Source organism: Salvelinus fontinalis, chromosome 6 (assembly GCF_029448725.1).
Source record: "Salvelinus fontinalis isolate EN_2023a chromosome 6, ASM2944872v1, whole genome shotgun sequence".
Lineage (NCBI taxonomy): Eukaryota > Metazoa > Chordata > Actinopteri > Salmoniformes > Salmonidae > Salvelinus > Salvelinus fontinalis.
In genome coordinates this window covers 18642145-18660862 of record NC_074670.1, presented here as the reverse complement: position 1 = coordinate 18660862, position 18718 = coordinate 18642145, and the positions used below count along the sequence as shown (strand labels likewise).

The 18718-nt window shown below is 44.0% G+C and overlaps 3 protein-coding genes and 1 pseudogene across 5 annotated transcripts; 2 read left to right on the top strand and 2 right to left on the bottom strand.

Moving 5' to 3' along the window:
• Positions 1–6350: 6350 nt before the first annotated feature.
• On the bottom strand, positions 6351–7791 carry LOC129857287 (trypsin-3). Its single transcript, XM_055925374.1, has 5 exons — positions 7701–7791; positions 7379–7541; positions 7006–7259; positions 6732–6868; positions 6351–6589 (listed from the first exon to the last, which is right to left on the bottom strand). Exons 1-5 carry the CDS (start codon positions 7738–7740, stop codon positions 6440–6442), a joined length of 744 nt encoding a protein of 247 aa, XP_055781349.1. The 5' UTR covers positions 7741–7791; the 3' UTR covers positions 6351–6439.
• Positions 7792–8416: 625 nt separating this feature from the next.
• LOC129857284 (C-type lectin domain family 4 member E-like) lies at positions 8417–10582 on the bottom strand. Its single transcript, XM_055925364.1, has one exon. The coding sequence runs from the start codon at positions 9615–9617 to the stop codon at positions 8790–8792; it is 828 nt and encodes a 275-aa protein (XP_055781339.1). The 5' UTR covers positions 9618–10582; the 3' UTR covers positions 8417–8789.
• Positions 10564–11969, top strand: LOC129857289 (trypsin-3-like; annotated as a pseudogene).
• A 367-nt stretch (positions 11970–12336) lies between these two features.
• Positions 12337–18661, top strand: LOC129857271 (uncharacterized). 3 transcript variants are annotated; one of them, XM_055925337.1, is made up of 4 exons: positions 12337–13517; positions 13886–14614; positions 14785–15210; positions 15337–18661. In XM_055925337.1, the coding sequence occupies exons 2-4, from the start codon at positions 14359–14361 to the stop codon at positions 16302–16304; spliced, it is 1650 nt and encodes a 549-aa protein (XP_055781312.1). In that variant the 5' UTR covers positions 12337–13517; positions 13886–14358; the 3' UTR covers positions 16305–18661. The 3 variants fall into 3 exon arrangements, with proteins under 3 accessions (XP_055781312.1, XP_055781313.1, XP_055781311.1); XM_055925338.1 differs by having other exon boundaries at positions 12337–13604; positions 14812–15210; XM_055925336.1 differs by having other exon boundaries at positions 12337–13604.
• The last annotated feature ends 57 nt before the right edge of the window (positions 18662–18718 follow it).

Below are 18718 nucleotides of genomic sequence, written 5' to 3'. Positions count from 1 at the left end.
TACCATGATTAAAGATGAAAACAGACCTAACCAGCTAATATGGAATTGGTCCCCCCTTTGCTGCTATAACAGCCTCCACTCTTTTGGGAAGGCTTTCCATTAGATGTTTGAACATTGCTGTGGGTACTTGCTTCCATTCAGCCACGAGCATTAGTGAGGTCGGGCACTGATGTTGAGCGATTAGGCCTGGCTCGCAGTCTGAGTTCCAATTCATCCAAAAAGTGTTCGATGGGGTTGAGGTCAAGGCTCTATGCAGGCCTGTCAAGTTCTTCCACACCGATCTCAACAAACCATTTCTGTATGGACCTCGCTTTGTGGACGGTGGCATTGTAATGCTGAAACAGGAAAGGGCCTTCCCCAAACTGTTGCCACAAAGTTGGAAGCACTGAATCGTCAAGAATGTCATTGTATGCTGTAGGATTTCCCTTCACTTGAACTAAGGGGCTTAGCACAAACCATGAACAACCATTATTCCTCCTCCACCAAACTTTACCTTTGGCACTATGCATTGGGGCAGGTAGCGTTCTCCTGGCATCCGCCAAACCCAGATTCATTCATCGGACTGCCAGATGGTGAAGCGTGACTCATCACTCCAGAGAACGGGTTTCCACTGCTCCAAATCCAATGGCGGCAAGCTTTACACCTCTCCAACTGAAGCTTGGCATTGTACATGGTGATCTTAGGCTGCTCGGCCATGGAAACCCATGTCATGAAGCTCTCAATGAACAGTTCTTGTGCTGACGTTGCTTCCAGAGGCAGTTTGGAACTCGGTAGTGTTTTACGGCACACTGGAGGTCACGTGTCATGAGGGCAGTCAAATTCCACGTGACCATTTAGTCACGGTAATTAGGCTTCTCCAAGCTCTGATGCTGCTGATGGTCATTAGTAGCATACCAAACTTGCTAACTGCCTGGCACTCTATTGACCTTCTATCACTCTGACATTAATGCAAATGTAATCAAAAATCTAATCAAACACTTAATGAGAGCCCATGAGCTCATGTTGTGCAACATTTCTATAGGCTATGCAATTGAGAACAGAATGATGGCCTCTATTAAAAAGAGGATCCCATCAGCTTTCAATAGGCTAGGTCTACTAACTATTTCTCAACTTTCCTAATATTAAGCACATTGCTTCTCTTTAAAACAGGAGTATAGCCTATCTGGCTGGAATGAAAATGAACCACGAGAAAAGCGTCCTCCATTCACTATTTAAGTGCATAGATTACATGTCTTTTTTTCTGCAAACCCTGTTTCGAGACAGTTGCATGATAATGGTGTATTATAAATCAAAATACATTTCACACATATGTTATTTAGTATACAGGAAAGTATTCAGACCCCTTGACCTTTTCCACATTTTGTAAAAATGCTCCTCATCAATCTACACAGAATACCCCAAAATGACAAAGTGAAAACAGGTTTTTAGAGTTTTTGCAAAATAAAAAATACTTATTTACATAAGTATTCAGACCCTTTGCTATGACATTCGAAATTGAGCTTGAGTGCATCCTGTTTCCATTGATCATCCTTGAGATGTTTCTACAACTTGTTTGGAATCCACCTGTGGTAAATTCAGTTGATTGGACATGATTTTGAAAGGCACACACCTGTCTTTATAATGTCCCACAGTTGGCAGTGCATGTCAGAGCAAAAACCAAGACATGAGGTCGAAGGAATTGAGACAGGTTTGTGTCGAGGCACAGACATGGGGAAGGGTACCAAAAAATGTCTGCAGCATTGAAGGTCCCCAAGAACACAGTGGCCTCCATTATTCTTAAAAGGAAGATGTTTGGAACCACCAAGACTTCCTAAAGCTGGCCACCTGACCAAGCTGAGCAATCGGGGGAGAAGGGCCTTGGTCAGGGAGGTGACCAAGAACCTGATGGTCACTCTGACAGAGCTGTAGAGTTCCTCTGTGGAGATGGGAGAATCTTCCAGAAGGACAACCATCTCTGCAGCACTCCACCAATCAGGCCTTTATGGTAGAGTGGCCAGACAGAAGCCACTCCTCAGTAAAATGCACATGAGAGCCCGCTTGGAGTTTGCCAAAAGGCAGCTAAAGACTCTTAGACCATGAGAAACAAGATTCTCTGGTCTGATGAAACCAAGATTGAGCTCTTTGATATGAATGCCGAGCGCCACGTCTGGAGGAAACCTGGCACCATCCCTACTGTGAAGCATGGTGGTGGCTGCATCATGCTGTGGGGATGTTTTTCAGTGGCAGGGACTGGGAGACTAGTCAGGATCGAGGCAAAGATGAACGGAGCAAAGTACAGAGAGATCCTTGATGAAAACCTGCTCCAGAGCGCTCAGGACCTCAGACTGGGGCAAAGGTTCACCTTCCAACAGGACAACGACCCTAAGCACACAGGCAAGACAACACAGGAGTGGCTTCGGGTCAAGTCTCTGAATGTCCTTGAGAAGAATGGGAGAAACTCCCCAAATACAGGTGTGCCAAGCTTTTGTAGCATCATACCCAAGAAGACTCAATGCTGTAAACGCTGCCAAAGGTGCTTCAACAAAGTACTGAGTAAAGGGTCGGAATACTTATGTCAATGTGATATTTCAGTTTTTTTATTTTGTATAAATTAGCAAACATTTCTAAAAACCTGTTTTTGCTTTGTCATTATGGGGTATTGTGTGTGGATGATGGAAAAAAATATTTAATCATTTTTAGAATAAGGCTGTAACTTAACAAAATGTGGAAAAAGTCAAGGGGTCTGAATACTTTCCGAAGGCACTGTATGTAAAGACAAGATTAAATCAAGAATAGTGTGATTGGTGACAATATCAGCCTATCACTTAATGAGGCCTGTTTTAACGCAACAGCGCATGCTTATTTTGCAACTTTTTCAAATCATAGTTGCACACCTCATGTAGCCTGGCCTATATGCTTTGATAAGGTTTGTATCACAACTAAAGTGGCCAAGTAACTTCTTAAAATGAAGCACATTAATCCGCTTTACTACAGGTGTAGAGCCTAACTGGCATACATATGCAGCGCGTGAGTTTCAAGTTTGGGGAAGGTCATTTTCACCATAAAATGCACCTTCATAATAAAAGCATTAAATGCATATTTTCATTTGTGGTCACTCTTGAGAATGGTGTTTTCCTGCTAATGGAACATTTGTGCTTATTGCCTTTTGCCGTTGGCTCATTGCTGGGCTTATAATGTGAAGAATAGCCTAACAATTTATCAACCTTTTCAAGCTAAATATTCTAATCTGTTTCGTCAGGCTCATTGCTTGAAACAGTTTTTTTATGCTAGTGGTTGTATTCATTTGGGATCTATCGCATCCCACAACTGTCCCAGACTGTTTGGAATATTTATTTCTCGCACAGAATAGAATAGGTCAACTTTTGTACTATGGCGGATAGTAGTTCGTTAGGCCTACTCATCTTGTTGGCTGACGAAAGTAAATGTGGACAGTTCTTCCAATATCTTCAATATACGCCTCGGAATTGGATAAGGATGCGTGCAATTGTGTTTGTCTTCACTTGTAGCATGTGACAAAGACCCAATCACGTGACTGCGAGCCATGTGAGTGAGAGGTGCTTCGGCACGCAGCCGGGGAAGGGAATTATAATTATTGTATTCAGCCCAAGGGAACAACAGTCACTGGCCGCAAAAGGCATGGATTTTTTAGAGGGCATTACGGCCACACAAAGGGGATGCAGCCGGGAAATTCAAGGCTCTTCAAATTGTGAATCAGAGACTGATGAAGTGTATAGCCTACGCAAAAAAACAAAGCAGAGCTCATGCCTTTCGTGCAACTTTTTTCAAATCATCATTAGAGTTGCATCACGCAGCCTTAGAATATGTTAAAATCTAAATACACTGCTCAAAAAAATAAAGGGAACACTTAAACAACACAATGTAACTCCAAGTAAATCACACTTCTGTGAAATCAAACTGTCCACTTAGGAAGCAACACTGATTGACAATAAATTTCACATGCTGTTGTGCAAAGGGAATAGACAAAAGGTGAAAATTATAGGCAATTAGCAAGACACCCCCAAAAAAGGAGTGATTCTGCAGGTGGTGACCACAGACCACTTCTCAGTTCCTATGCTTCCTGGCTGATGTTTTGGTCACTTTTGAATGCTGGCGGTGCTCTCACTCTAGTGGTAGCATGAGATGGAGTCTACAACTCACACAAGTGGCTCAGGTAGTGCAGTTCATCCAGGATGGCACATCAATGCGAGATGTGGCAAAAAGGTTTGCTGTGTCTGTCAGCGTAGTGTCCAGAGCATGGAGGCACTACTAGGAGACAGGCCAGTACATCAGGAGACGTGGAGGAGGCCGTAGGAGGGCAACAACCCAGCAGCAGGACCGCTACCTCCGCCTTTGTGCAAGGAGGTGCACTGCCAGAGCCCTGCAAAATGACCTCCAGCAGGCCACAAATGTGCATGTGTCAGCATATGGTCTCACAAGGGGTCTGAGGATCTCATCTCGGTACCTAATGGCAGTCAGGCTACCTCTGGCGAGCACATGGAGGGCTGTGCGGCCCCACAAAGAAATGCCACCCCACACCATGACTGACCCATCGCCAAACCGGTCATGCTGGAGGATGTTGCAGGCAGCAGAACGTTCTCCACGGCGTCTCCAGACTCTGTCACGTCTGTCATGTGCTCATGTGCTCAGTGTGAACCTGCTTTCATCTGTGAAGAGCACAGGGCGCCAGTGGCGAATTTGCCAATCTTGGTGTTCTCTGGCAAATGCCAAACGTCCTGCACGGTGTTGGGCTGTAAGCACAACCCCCACCTGTGGACGTCGGGCCCTCATACCACCCTCATGGAGTCTGTTTCTGACCGTTTGAGCAGACACATGCACATTTGTGGCCTGCTGGAGGTCATTTTGCAGGGCGCTGGCAGTGCACCTCCTTGCACAAAGGCGGAGGTAGCGGTCCTGCTGCTGGGTTGTTGCCCTCCTACGGCCTCCTCCACGTCTCCTGATGTACTGGCCTGTCTCCTGGTAGCGCCTCCATGCTCTGGACACTACGCTGACAGACACAGCAAACCTTTTTGCCACAGCTCGCATTGATGTGCCATCCTGGATGAGCTGCACTACCTGAGCCACTTGTGTGGGTTGTAGATTCCGTCTCATGCTACCACTAGAGTGAGAGCACCGCCAGCATTCAAAAGTGACCAAAACATCAGCCAGGAAGCATAGGGACTGAGAAGTGGTCTGTGGTCACCACCTGCAGAATCACTCCTTTTTGGGGGGTGTCTTGTTAATTGCCTATAATTTCCACCTTTTGTCTATTCCATTTGCACAACAGCATGTGAAATGTATTGTCAATCAGTGTTGCTTCCTAAGTGGACAGTTTGATTTCACAGAAGTGTGATTGACTTGGAGTTACATTGTGTTGTTTAAGTGTTCCCTTTATTTTTTTTGAGCAGTGTATATAGCCCAAAATTTGTATCACAACTAAAGTTATTTATATAACTTTAAATTAAGCATATAGGAGTACCTGTTTCTTTGTTAACCGCTCAACACAGAATAGCTGCATGTGCGCTGTCCCTCATTGTTTGGAGAAAATATATTTTCTATTTTATTTAGCTATGTCCAATTGTGTTCTTCATACTATAAATAATGCTACGGAATTCTAAGCAAATCTTGTCTGCTAAATGAACTAGTGTAGCCCGCAGCCAGATCAGGGCCTAACATAAGAAAAATGCTATTCTGTTCTTCTGAAATAGACTACATTTTCTTCATATCATGTTTCTTTATACCTGTCTAAAATAAATAATGGATTTATTATGATGGTGTAGGCTATATTAAATGGATTTATTAGACTTTTTAAAATGTAGATGTTCCAAAGGTCTGCATCAGTGGCTTGTAGGCCATGTGTGGAAGCCAGGAGATGCTCAATGTATTTATGTTAATTAACGGTCAATTACTGTGAGACCGACAGATATTTGCTTGAGAATCACAATTTTATGAACCCCACAGCCCTAGTTGCAACCGAGGACAGACAATTGTTACACGCTACGCACTTCAGCACTCGGCGGTCCCGAGCTTGTGTGGCCTACCACTTCGTGGCTGATCGGTTGTTGCTCCTAGAAATTTGATGAACTGCCTTGTTGGAAAGGTGGCATCCTATGACGGTGCCACCTTAAAAGTCACTGTGCTCTTCAGCAAGGCCATTCTACTGCCAATGTTTGTCTATGGAGATTGCATGGCTGTGTGCTCGATTTTATACACCTCTCGGCAACAGGCGTGGCTGAAATAGCCCCAAATCCACTAATTTGAAGGGGTGTCCACATACTTTTGCATATATAGTGTATGTTCCTGTAGAACATGCAGAATCCAACCAGTTAGTGAAAAAATAACCGAAGACAGTGTTTAAAAGTAAAATATAATTTATTTTCACATGACAGTTGTTATCATGGATTTCTGTCTTAGAGAAGATGTCTCCTCCAGTCTAGATCAATTAGTTGGAGGACATGGTGCTGCTGATCCAGGATTTGTAGTTGCAGACCTTGGTGTAGACACCAGGCTTGTTCTTCTGGGCACAGCCATAACCCCAGGACACAACACCTTGCAGCTGACCATTGCACACCACGGGGCCACCGGAGTCTCCCTAATAGAGCGATGGGGAGACAGAAATGAAAGGTGAGCAGATTTGTTTCAGGGTATCAGTCAATCTAGGTTGAAGGATGTTTTTTGGAAATTCTGGAATCGTATTTTTATTAATTCAGTGGAAGTGCTTCAACTCTGCTTACCTGGCAAGAGTCCTTGCCTCCCTCCATGAAGCCAGCACAGAACATGTTGGAGGTGATCTGTCCAGGATAGGCACTGTTGCAGCTGCTGCTGCTCAGGATGGGGAGATCCAGGCACCTCAGAGTGTCGGGGTAGTTGCCTAGAGACGGGCAGAAGAGGATTAGTCTCTCAGTCATTCTCTCTTTGGTTCTGAGTGGTCAGTGATATAATTTATCATCAGTTTGAGAAACAATGAATACCAAAAGTCTTTGTGGGCATATTGTTAATGCTACTCACTGCTGCTGCCGGATAGGTTGCCCCAGCCAGAGACCAGACAGCGAGTGCCAGAGCTGGCACAGCTGGAGGGCAGAGCCACAGTGCTCACATAGCTGTTCAGGGAGGCGGGCTTGCTCAGCTTGATCAGCATGATGTCGTTGTCCAGGTTGCGGCTGTTGTAACTGGGGTGCATGATGACCTTCACTGAGTCGATGAACTGCTCAGTGCCCTCGTTGACGGCAATGTTGTGCTCACCCAGACGCACCTGGATGCGGCTGGGGAGAGAGTGAGGGGAGGGTTAATCAGATGTACTCAGACAAATTCAGTTTCATGTCGAACATACTGTAGATGGCTTTGGTAAATGTTTTTGAAGAACGTTTCACCAGTCACTTACGACTTGTAGCAGTGAGCAGCAGACACCACCCATGTGCTGGAGATCAGGGAGCCACCACAGAAGTGGTACCCAGACTGCAGTGATGCCTGGTAGGATGCAGAGTTCTTTCTGCACTCATACCCTCCAACAATCTTGTCATCCTCATCGTCAATGGGGGCAGCGACTGAGTGGGATGTAAAGGAGAAATCGTTGTAAAGAAAAAGGTCAAATGTACCAAACGTTTCAAGCGGTGTATAGTTATAGCTTCATCCAGAGTTGTATTTTCATGCAGTCTCCAATCTTTTGGCCCACATTATTTCCTGTTGAATAAACCGGTACTCACATGCCACAGCGAACAGAGCGAGAAGAATAATGACCTTCATGGTTGTGTCCGTTTTTGCCTCGGTACTGAGCCACTGTCAGAGCCCTCTTATAAACCCACTCTGTCCTCTGCCATTGGTCAGTCTCAAGGGCATACATGTATACATTTCCATTGGTACCTGTCAAACAGTAACTTGCGTGTGAACGGACATATGGCTAACGAGGCTCCTCAACTGAGGATGTGTGCTTAACGGCATTACCTTACATCCCTATGTAAATTCCTATACTGTTAAAATGAATAGACATTTGCCCCATTTTTTGACTCATTGAAGCAATATAGAAATGTGTATTCATACACAGTGCTTGGTTTTGTGTCACATACTTTCTCCAAAATAGATTCACTATGAGGCCACAAGGTGGAGTTTCATGACCTTGCATTTGAAGTAAGCCTGGCATTTTGCAACTGGTTTCCAGTATTGGTCAGAAAGGAGAGTGTCTCTAAGGGTTCCTCGGCTTAATTTATCAATATAGGCTGTTTGTTACTGATCCTGTTTCTTTGATATAAAAATAGCTATAAAACAAACAGTATAACAACATTCATCATATGATCATGATATCTAATTGTTGTAATCTAGTGATATCATGTTTTATTGACCTCAGAAATACCTATAGATGCTGTACAGTATCATAGATGGTGTTAGAAATACAGCAGAATGTCACTCATCATTTGTACATTTTCAGAATGTATTTGATTGCATATAAATTCATGAAAGGTTTTCTTTTTCAATATTCAGGGACAGGAAATCATTTTTTAGATTGTCACTAGAATGTATTTAAATGAAATAGAATAATGTAATGCTCTATTATACATTAGGAATTTTTCTTGGTATATTACAGGAAAAACATGGCAGATATGACAAAAATAAACATAACAAAGTTGATATGTTTGGTACAATTTTAACACATAGAATAGATGTTTAGTCTGGACAAGAACAGTTGGTACTGTTTGCTCATTGAGATGATGTCATGGGGAATTGTTTCAGTCTTGCAGATGGTGTGTGACCTGTAGGTGTGTTTGCACGCGTTTATCTGAGGCATGTACCAGGTTGAGCTACTGATCAGCCAATTTCTCGCAAATCCAGTGCCGCCGTTCACGACACCTGAGATCATTCCAGTTTTTCTTTTGGTCATTGAAGGTGTTAACCTCAGCACAGTCCTCAGTAGAGTCGATAGAGGCACCATTTGGCTCACCAGGAGACCAGAACCCTGTGGTCATTAGTGTCCCGTCCACCCATTTCCAAGTCCCCTTTGTCTCTCTGTCAGTCAGACCAATCCAGAAAAACCTTTTAAATGTACAGATGAATTGCTGTTCCGCTCTGTTGTTTATGATCACCAGGTCTGCTCCTCTGTTTAGACAGTTCTGTCTGCTCTCATCCCACGATTCAGTCCTGTCAGAGATGTAGTACAAACTGGAACCAAACTTCTTCCATTCTTCAAGGCAGGTTTGATTCAACATATTGTACCTTCTCTTTAGATCGGCCTTTTCTTTATCCAGGTTTTTGTTTTGGACCTGTAGCTCGTCTCTTTGTTCAGTCAGGTTGTTGTTGCTGGTTCTATAAACTAACAACCTCTCCTTCAAACTGACAGTGACTCCATTATAGTAGACAAACAGCACCATGATCCCAGCCAGTAGGAGAAGGCACAGCAGGCCCAGACACGCTGCAGCAACTCTGGAGCGTCTCCCCATCGAGCCCTCAGAGCCGTAGTTACTTTCTCCAGGTCTACTCTTTGGTGTGGTGTCTTCTATCTTGGTACCAGAATAATGCCCTTTCAGGGTCTCTGCACTGACAAATATGACCGTAGTCCACTCATCAGAATCACCACAGTCTTGTTCCTCCTTTTTAATGCATTTTTTGCTGTCAATGATACACTCAGACATCGTGTTATTTTCCTCTGTCGGACCAATTCAACTATAACATACACTGTATTCTAATGTGTCTCTGTGACTGCACTGTACTGGTGTTAAGACCCTATGGAACAGGAAGACACCCGCGAGAAAGGAAACGACAACGGAACCACCCACCATGCAAGTGTTAGAAAATATACAACTAAGCTGCCACCTAAGTTGTGTGTATGAAAATAAGAATAAGAAAAATGCAGATGCTCGTGTCACTTCAGGTGGACATAATTCTTTCCCAGGTAGAGTAATGTCTGAGCGTCAGATATAGGCCTACTGTTCACAGAAGTGCAAATCCTTGAGAAGATCAGATAATGTGGCCGGTGAAGTGGGTATATAACAGTTTGTCTTCATGATTGAGTCCTGTGTTGCAGCTAAAAAACACAATCATGAAGTACGGTATTCTCCTGGCTCTGTTTGCTGTTGCATGTAAGTCCTTGCTTTACTCGTTGAGAGAAATGGTTTAAGTTCGCATTGGTGTCCATCCTGTGATAATACTCGGAATATTTACTGAACACGTGTACCGTTCTGTTTGCATGAGTTGTATTTCCATGCAATTTCACACTGATTCTTCCAGTATTTCAGTCGCTGCCCCCATTTGACGATGAGGATGACAAGATTGTTGGAGGGTATGAGTGCAGAAAGAACTCTGCATCCTACCAGGCATCTCTGCAGTCTGGGTACCACTTCTGTGGTGGCTCCCTGATCTCCAGCACATGGGTGGCATCTGCTGCTCACTGCTACAAGTCGTGACTGATGAAACTTTCTTCAAAAACATTTACCAAAGCCATCTACAGTATGTTCGACATAACTGTATTTGTACATCTGATTAACCCTCTCTCCCCAGCCACATTCAGGTGTGTCTAGGTGACCACACAACATTGTCGTCAACGAGGGCACTGAGCAGTTCAACTCAGGGAAGGTCATCATGCACCCCAGTTACAACAGCCGCAACCTGGACAACGACATCAAGCTGAGCAAGCCCGCCTCCCTGAACAGCTACATGTGCACCGTGATCATACCCTGTAGCTGTGGCAGCTCTGGCACCCGCTGGCTGGGGCAACCTACCCAGCAGAGGCTGTGAGTAGCATCAACAATATGCCCATAAATACTTTTGGTATTTGTTGTTTATCAAAACAAATGACAAGTTATATCACTGACCACTCAGAACCAAAGGGAGAATGTTTGATATACGAGCCTTCTACCCCAACCCACTGTTCTGCCTGGATCTCCCCATCCTGGGCAGCAACAGCACCTACCCTGGACAGATCACCTCCAACATGTTCTGTGCTGGATTCATGGAGGGAGGCAAGGACTCTTGCCAGGTAAGCAGAGTTGAATTCATAGCACACCTTACTACTGTTGTCCTTTTCATTTGATTTGTTAAAAGCGCTCATCTGTTGTGATTAACCAGCTTCAACCAATATTGAAAGATGCACCTCCAACAACCTTTCTCTTGCCCCATCTTCATTCTGTCAGGGAGACTCCGGCGGCCCCGTGGTTGGCAGCTGCAGGGTGCTGTGTCCTGGGGTTACAGCTGTGCCGAGGAACAAGCCTGGTGTCTACAACTCCTGGATCAGCACCACCATGTCTTCCAACTAATTGATTTAGACTGGAAGAGACATGTTCTCTAAGACAGAAACCCATGATAACTGGTATGAGAAAATAACCAGTCTTTGACTTATTCATTCTTTTAAAGTGCAATATGTGCTTTTAGGAAGGTATGAAACAGGTATCTGGCTAGTGCTTATTATGTGTAACTTGTAAAGCAAGAGTTGCAGACAACAGCTAAATCTGTTCAATGCTGATTGTGCACTGTCTTATCGGTTTCCTCTCTATGCTAAAATGCGCTGGTAAGCCGTTTCCTGGAAACTCGATGACATGAGAATGAACTTCTGATGACTTCAAATAAAATTTGATTTGAACTTGCAACTGCAATAGACATGAGTAGAACATACTTTTGTTCATCTCTTCTTAGGTTAATTATTGGAACTTACACAAATGTAGTCTTTCAGCTGCCACTATGGCCTATGTATTGCCTTACTTACCTAATCTTACTACATTTGCACACACTGTATATAGATTTTTCTATTGTGTTATTGACTGTACGTTAGTTTGTGTAACTCTGTGTTGTGTTTGTCACACTGCTTTGCTTTATCTTGGCCAGGTCGCAGTTGTAAATGAGAACTTGTTCTCAACTGGCCTACCTGGTTCAATAAAGTGCAGAAAACATTTTAAATGAAGTAGAATATTTTGACAATATGCATACAATTAACCTAAATGTGTAGCTATTCAGCTAAGACAGTTCATTAATAAAGGTTTCTGTTCGTTTGTCTGCTGACTTAAATTGGTGAACTTCAAATGGCAAATGCCTCTTCGATGAGGTTTAACGTGGTTGGCATCCAAAAAAATGTTGCATTACCTCCACTTACTAGACTGGAGTACAACTCCCTTACACATTCTTTGAAAAAATAAAATACCCTACCAGATAACACTACACACAAATAACACCACCATACTCCACTATTTAAATCTATTTAGTCCTACCTCAGGCCAACAACCTGAAAAGATGGGACACCACCACTTAACACACCCTGTAACTCTGGTGTTAAGTCTCACAATCCCAAATACCTCTCTGCAGCTGCCACCACCACCTCAATTTTCTGTGATTTACGTTCAATCTCTGCAGTACAGTTGATAACCATTGCTATAAATGCTACAAATCCAATCTTACTGAAACATCACTTGTTGGTTTATCCCTCTGTACTAGTACAGATCTACTACTGACACCACTCCTCTCAGGATCCCTCCCCCTTGACCCATCTTCCTCTACTTTCTTCACTGCCTCAGCATATGACAACTTCTGCACTACTCTAACCCTGGAAACCTCAACCTGCCTCTCTCGCATGGGACATTTCTAATCCCCAGCCCCATAGACACCACTACTTTCCACAATACTACACATTCCTTTGTCACATGCCCTTCTGCACACTTCTCACACCTAGGAACCTTCCTCCTACACACTGCTGCCACATGAGCTTGACACCTGTAATAAAGTAATGTATTCGGCACAAAAGCTTGTACAGGATAATGTATCCTAACATCACTTTGTCGGGCAAAGACAGCATCAAAACTCAAAAGAACAGACAATGACTAATGTTTCACTACTCCCTCCACCCTGTCTGCGTCGCACCAAACGACATCCATCACAAATACTGGGAATCTTCCCCTTCAGTTGGTCAACTTTTACATTCCCTGCTACCCCAGTAATCACTCCTTTCAATGGCACCCCTTCCTTGAGAGCAAAACAATTCACATTTCTTGCCTCCATTCACTTAATGTGGAGAACATTTATCACAGACCACTTCTGGTTACCCTCACCAATTCCACAGCACCAAACTCTTTTCACCCACCCTGAAACCACAAATGATCACCCAAAAGGCAAGGGTCCACTTTTAACAAACACGTCACGCCTACAGTCACAGACTCATCTTTAATCTGACCCTCGGCTCTGAGAACTTCACACCTACCACCTCCGATGCTTCGACCTCATTAACTTCCCTTTCTCCTCCGGTCTAAGGCTGGCTCTGCTTACACTTTCTAACATTCTTATTTAACAAACCATCTCCCCTTTTCCGCCATTTTTAACAGACTCAAGCTCACCCCCTTCCTCCCTCTCTCTCTCTCTCTCTCTCTCTCTTAGACCTCCATTCCTCCTCCGCATTCAAAGTATACGTATCCTTATGATTATACTGTACTTCTCCTGACATACATCTTGCCATTGCCTTATAGCAAATATCTCACATATTCCTATTCCCTTTATCTAGCGCTGGAAACATGTGACAGTGGAATGGTGACGTCAATATTCAGCGACGCTCTACGGTTTGTGTACAATTTCAAGCTTGATGGGAGGGTTACGTTTAGGACAACTGCATCAAATGTGTCTTTGTTTTGTCTTATAATCGTGAGGTGAGTAAAATAAGATTTTATCCCACTAAGTGTATTGACATTTTCGAGATTAAAGCTAGCTAACTTGAAGTGCAGTGCCCTGCATTGCTATATCAGCATCACCCGTAATATATGCGGAATGCGCAACCATTGCGGATGTGGTGCAGAAAAAATGCGCATCGCTGCGACAAACGCAATTATAAAGGTGCTAGAAATCATCATCAAGTTGAAACTTATGTTGTAAATCATTTGTAATTTGTGAAACTATTTGGTAACATGTATTATATTTCTCTCTTTTGTAGAATTCCCTCGATCCTCTATTTACTCAAGTGTATCTGCACTTTTGCATATCTCTGACGGGTACTGTCAAATAGTTGTTTTTGCACTAATATAAAGGAATTCAAATTCTAGTTTTCAGAGAGAGTGCATGTCTCTCTTGGCCATATTTTACAGTTGATGAATGTCTGCTCCAGGACTTTAGCTGTAGGCTACCTGGTATGAATGAATAATATCTTATGCAAACGAATGCACATTATAGTAAATGTTGATCTCAGTACTTCCCTGCACAAGATGCTCTCCTAGCGCCCCTATTTTTTTTTTATGTGCCACTTAGTTGTATCCTGTGAACATATGCCTTATGCTGCCCCCACTGAAAGATTAGTTAGTTGTCAGGTAGGTATTGCTCAAGTCCCCAACAATGCTGTGGTACGGCCGGCCATCTGTCGCAGTGTGAATGGAACTGTCAGTTGGTCCGTCTGTAAACCAGGCTTGACTCATGACTGAGTACTACGAGGAGGGGGGGCTGCTGTACGAGCACTCGCCTCCCATGCACATCAAAGTGGAGTCTCCGGAGGGACCCTTCGGAGGGGGCGTCTCAGAGGACGGCTTTCCCAGGGAGGATGAGGACTCGGAAGGCAGCTGTGACCAAAGCAGTGGGCTGCCTGGTGGACTCCCCTTCAACGTGGTGGTGGTGCATCCTAACATCATGACCCCTGGCATGTCCTCAGATGACCTCCTATCCATGGAACAGCGTAAGCTTTAACCAACGTTTAGCTATTAAATGCATGTCTACTGTTCAATATTAATGCTTGCAGTGGTGCTCTGTACTGTTATGATAAATATGTTATAACTATTAAATTTTTATGTTTCACCTCATATGACACATAGTAAACACCTATAGATCAACTCTGTCTTTCTGTAGACAGAGGTATGTCCTCTGTGTTGGCAGCAGGGGGTGCAGGAAAGAGGAAGAGTCGTTTTAGCGGTGCAGAGCTGGAAGTGCTGGTTTCTGAGGTGACGCGGTGTGAGGGAGAGCTTTTTGGTCCTGCTGGGAGGCTCCGGCGTAGGGAGAGAGAGAGGATCTGGGCAGGGATCCTGGAGCGGGTCAACGCTGTGTCCAGAGTCCCTCGTACCCTCCGCGAGGTCAAGAAGCGCTGGGACGACCTGAAGAGACGCAATGGAGGCAGGCTGGCAGATGCTAGGCACCGCACTTGTTACCTGCCATCCAACAGAGGGGCTTCCATGCTGGGACGGTCAGCTCAGGCAAGCCCCAGGCTTCACCAGGCCAGACAGAAGCAAAGCACCAGAGGGAAGGCCAGTTTCACGTGCTTAACTGATACAGAACCAGGTAAATCTGAACACTAACAATGAGGTAAAGCCTTAGATTCAAGCCTTGTAGGAACATTCAGATAATACATGTAAAAACTGCACTTTTTAACCACTGCTTTCTACTATATCCTCTTGTTTATTGCAGTGGGTGGAGGTGAAGGGTCGGAGAGGGATGGCTTTGAGAAGGATGAGGATAGTGGCGAGCGGGAAGGGGAGGTGGGAGAGGCGGAATGCGAGGGGGCAGAGAGCAGTATGGAGGAAAAGCTAGGTTTAGGACTGGGACTGGGGATAGGACCTCCCCCTAACTCGGAACGCTGGCTGCCTCCCTCTCCCCTCTACAGCGCCCCTTTCCTCAATGGGACCCCTCAGCCTAGTCCCCAGCCCTCACTAGGGGCCCAGCAGGGACCATTGGAGGCCCCTCCTCGCGGCTTATGGCTGGAGGACGAGCTACGCGGCGTGGGGGAGGCAGCTCTGCAGCTGGGGGATCGGGTGGAGCAGAGTCTTCGGGAGTTTGGAGAGGGATTCAGATGTGATATGAGAACATTAGTGGCCTCTCAAGAGGCACTGGCAACCAGCCTACAGCAAAACAATGTTCTCCTGCAAAGGCTGCTGGGAGTCCTAGAGGCACAGCAGCAGCAACAACAACCACCACAGCAGCAGCCACATCATTCCCAAAAACAACAGCCACAACAATCAATAATGCAGCAACCACAACAGTTACAGCAGCAGCAACCACAGCCTCAACAACCAATTCAGCAGCAGCAGCCGCAGCAGCAACAACAGATACAACCACAACAGCAACAACTGCTACTACAGCAACCCCAACTGGTGCAGCAGCAGCAACAACAACAGATACAACCACAACAGCAACAACTGTTACTACAGCAACCCCAACTGGTGCAGCAGCAACAACAACAGCTACAACTGCTACCACAGCAGCAACACCCCCAGAGTCCAAGTAATCAACCAATTTTAGCAGTTGCCCCTGTACCACCACCCCCAGATATTCTTGATGGTACCACCCGTCCAGATCCACCCGCAGTCATTAATGGACCCGTCCAACGGCCAAGGCGGGGGAGAATTGTTGACCATAGACGAAGAAGAAGGCGTTAGATAAAGAGATGTAAATAAGCTTTGATGTACTTTATTTATTTTCTCTTATACAATCTGATTTGAAATAATTGTGTCCCTCTAATTTCAACCAAAGTTGAAAAAGTTGTTTCTTTAGTACATTTCTTATGTAGAGTGTGGAAAGTATTCAGACCCCTTGACTTTTTCAACATTTTGTTACGTTACAGCCTTATTCTAAAATGTATTCAATTAATGTTTTTCCTCATCAATCTACACACAATACACCACAATGACAAAGTGAAAACAGGTTTTTAGAAATGTTTGCTTTTTTATTTTTTATAAACTGAAATAACTTATTTACATAAGTATTCAGACTTTTTGCTATGAGACTTGAAATTGATATCAGGTGCATCCTTTTTCCATTGATCATCCTTGAGATGTTTCTACAACTTGATTGGAGTCCACTGTGGTAAATTAAGGTCCCACAGTTGACAGTGCATGTCAGAGCAAAAACCAAGCCATGAGGTCAAAGGAATTGTCTGTAGAGCTCCGAGACAGGACTGTGTCGAGGCACAGATCTGGGGAAGGGTACGAAAACATTTCTGCAGCACTGAAGGTCCCTAAGAACACAGTGGCCTCTATCATTCTTAAATGGAAGAAATTTGGAACCACCAAAATCTTCCTAGAGCCGGCCTCCCGGCCAAACTGAGCTATTGGAGGAGAAGGGCCTTGGTCAGGGAGGTGACCAAGAACCCGATGGTCACTGATAGAGTTCTTCTGTGGAGATGGTTGTCCTTCTGGAAGGTTCTCCCATCTCTGCAGCCCTCTACCAATCAGGCCTTTATGGTAGAGTGACCAGATGGAAGCCACTCCTCAGTAAAAGGCACATAACAGCCTGCTTGGAGTTTGCCAAAAGGCACCTAAAAGGACTCTGACCATGAGAAACGAGATTCTCTGGTCTGATGAAACCAAGATTGAGCTCTTTGGTATGAATACTGAACGTCACGTCTGGAGGAAACCTGGCACCATCCCTAAGATGAAGCATGGTGGTGGCTGCATCATGCTGTGGGGATGTTTTTCAGCTGCATGGACTGGGAGAGTAAGGATCGAGGGAAAGATTAACAAATCAAAGTACAGAGAGATCTTTGATGAAAACCTGCTCCAGAGCACTCAGGACCTCCGATTGGGGTGAAGGTTTACCTTCCAAAGGGACAATAACCCTAAGCACTCAGCCAAAACAATGCAGGAGTGGCTTCGGGTCAAGTCTCTGAATGTCCTTGAGTGGCCCAGCCAGAGCCTGGACTTGAACCTGATCGAACATCTCTGGAGAGACCTGAAAACAGCTGTGCAGTGACGCTCCCCATCCAATGGGAGAAGCTCCCCAAATATAGGTGTGCCAAGCTTGTAGCGTCATACCCAAAAATACTCGAGGCTGTAATCGCGACCAATGGTATTTCAACAAAGTAAGTAGAGGGTGCTCTGTACTGAGTAAATGGTCTGAATACTTATGTAAGTGTGATATTTCTGTATTTTATTTTTAATACTTTTGCAAACATTTATAAAAAAAAACGTTTTTTGCTTTGTCATTATGGGGTATTGTGTGTAGATTGATGGGAAAAAAAACTATTTAATACATTTTAGAATAAGGCTGTAACACAAATATGCAAAAAGTCAAGGGGCCTGAATACTTTCCGAATGCACTGTATATATTATTCAAACTAAACACAGTAGGCTAATTGAAGGTTCAGCCCTCATCCACATATATTAGCATAATGTATTGGTTGGAAGTTGCTGCAATAGAACCAAGAAATGTCAGCGATTTCTGTTTTGTCCAAATCTTGTAGATAGACAATCAGCATTACAGTGACAGAAAGCACTTTGGAGTCTGCAGCAATCTATCATTAGAGCATATTAGTAAATGACCATTGAAATGTAATATACCAATGCTCTTCCAATGTTATGATACATATTAAACATGCAATGTGTGACAGGCTGGACATACACATGCAAATCTTAGAAAAAAGTATTATACAATGTGTATTTAACATGTGATGATAAATCATTATAATTGGGCTATAATGTTTAAGATATGGAAATGTTTCCCTGCATAGCTCTTAAAGGAAAATCTGCATCAGTATGTATTTTGCTTCAGATTTTCATTATTTGTTTCTCGTGATGTTATCAATTTATTAAGCATTATCTACAAGTATGATGTATGTGTTATCTTGCATGCAGTGTCTGATGTGTAGACAATAAAATGCAAGGGATCTGTAAACAAATTAATCATTTGTGTACCATTTTGCACAATTTATATATCTAAATATAGTTTTAGGGTCTGACTCTGTTCTGAGACATGTATTGACTAAAGATTAATAAAGGCAACCCTGAACTATATCTCATCACAGCTCTTCAATAGCTCTTTATTCAGACAAGTGCTGCTGGTGCAACCTGGTGAC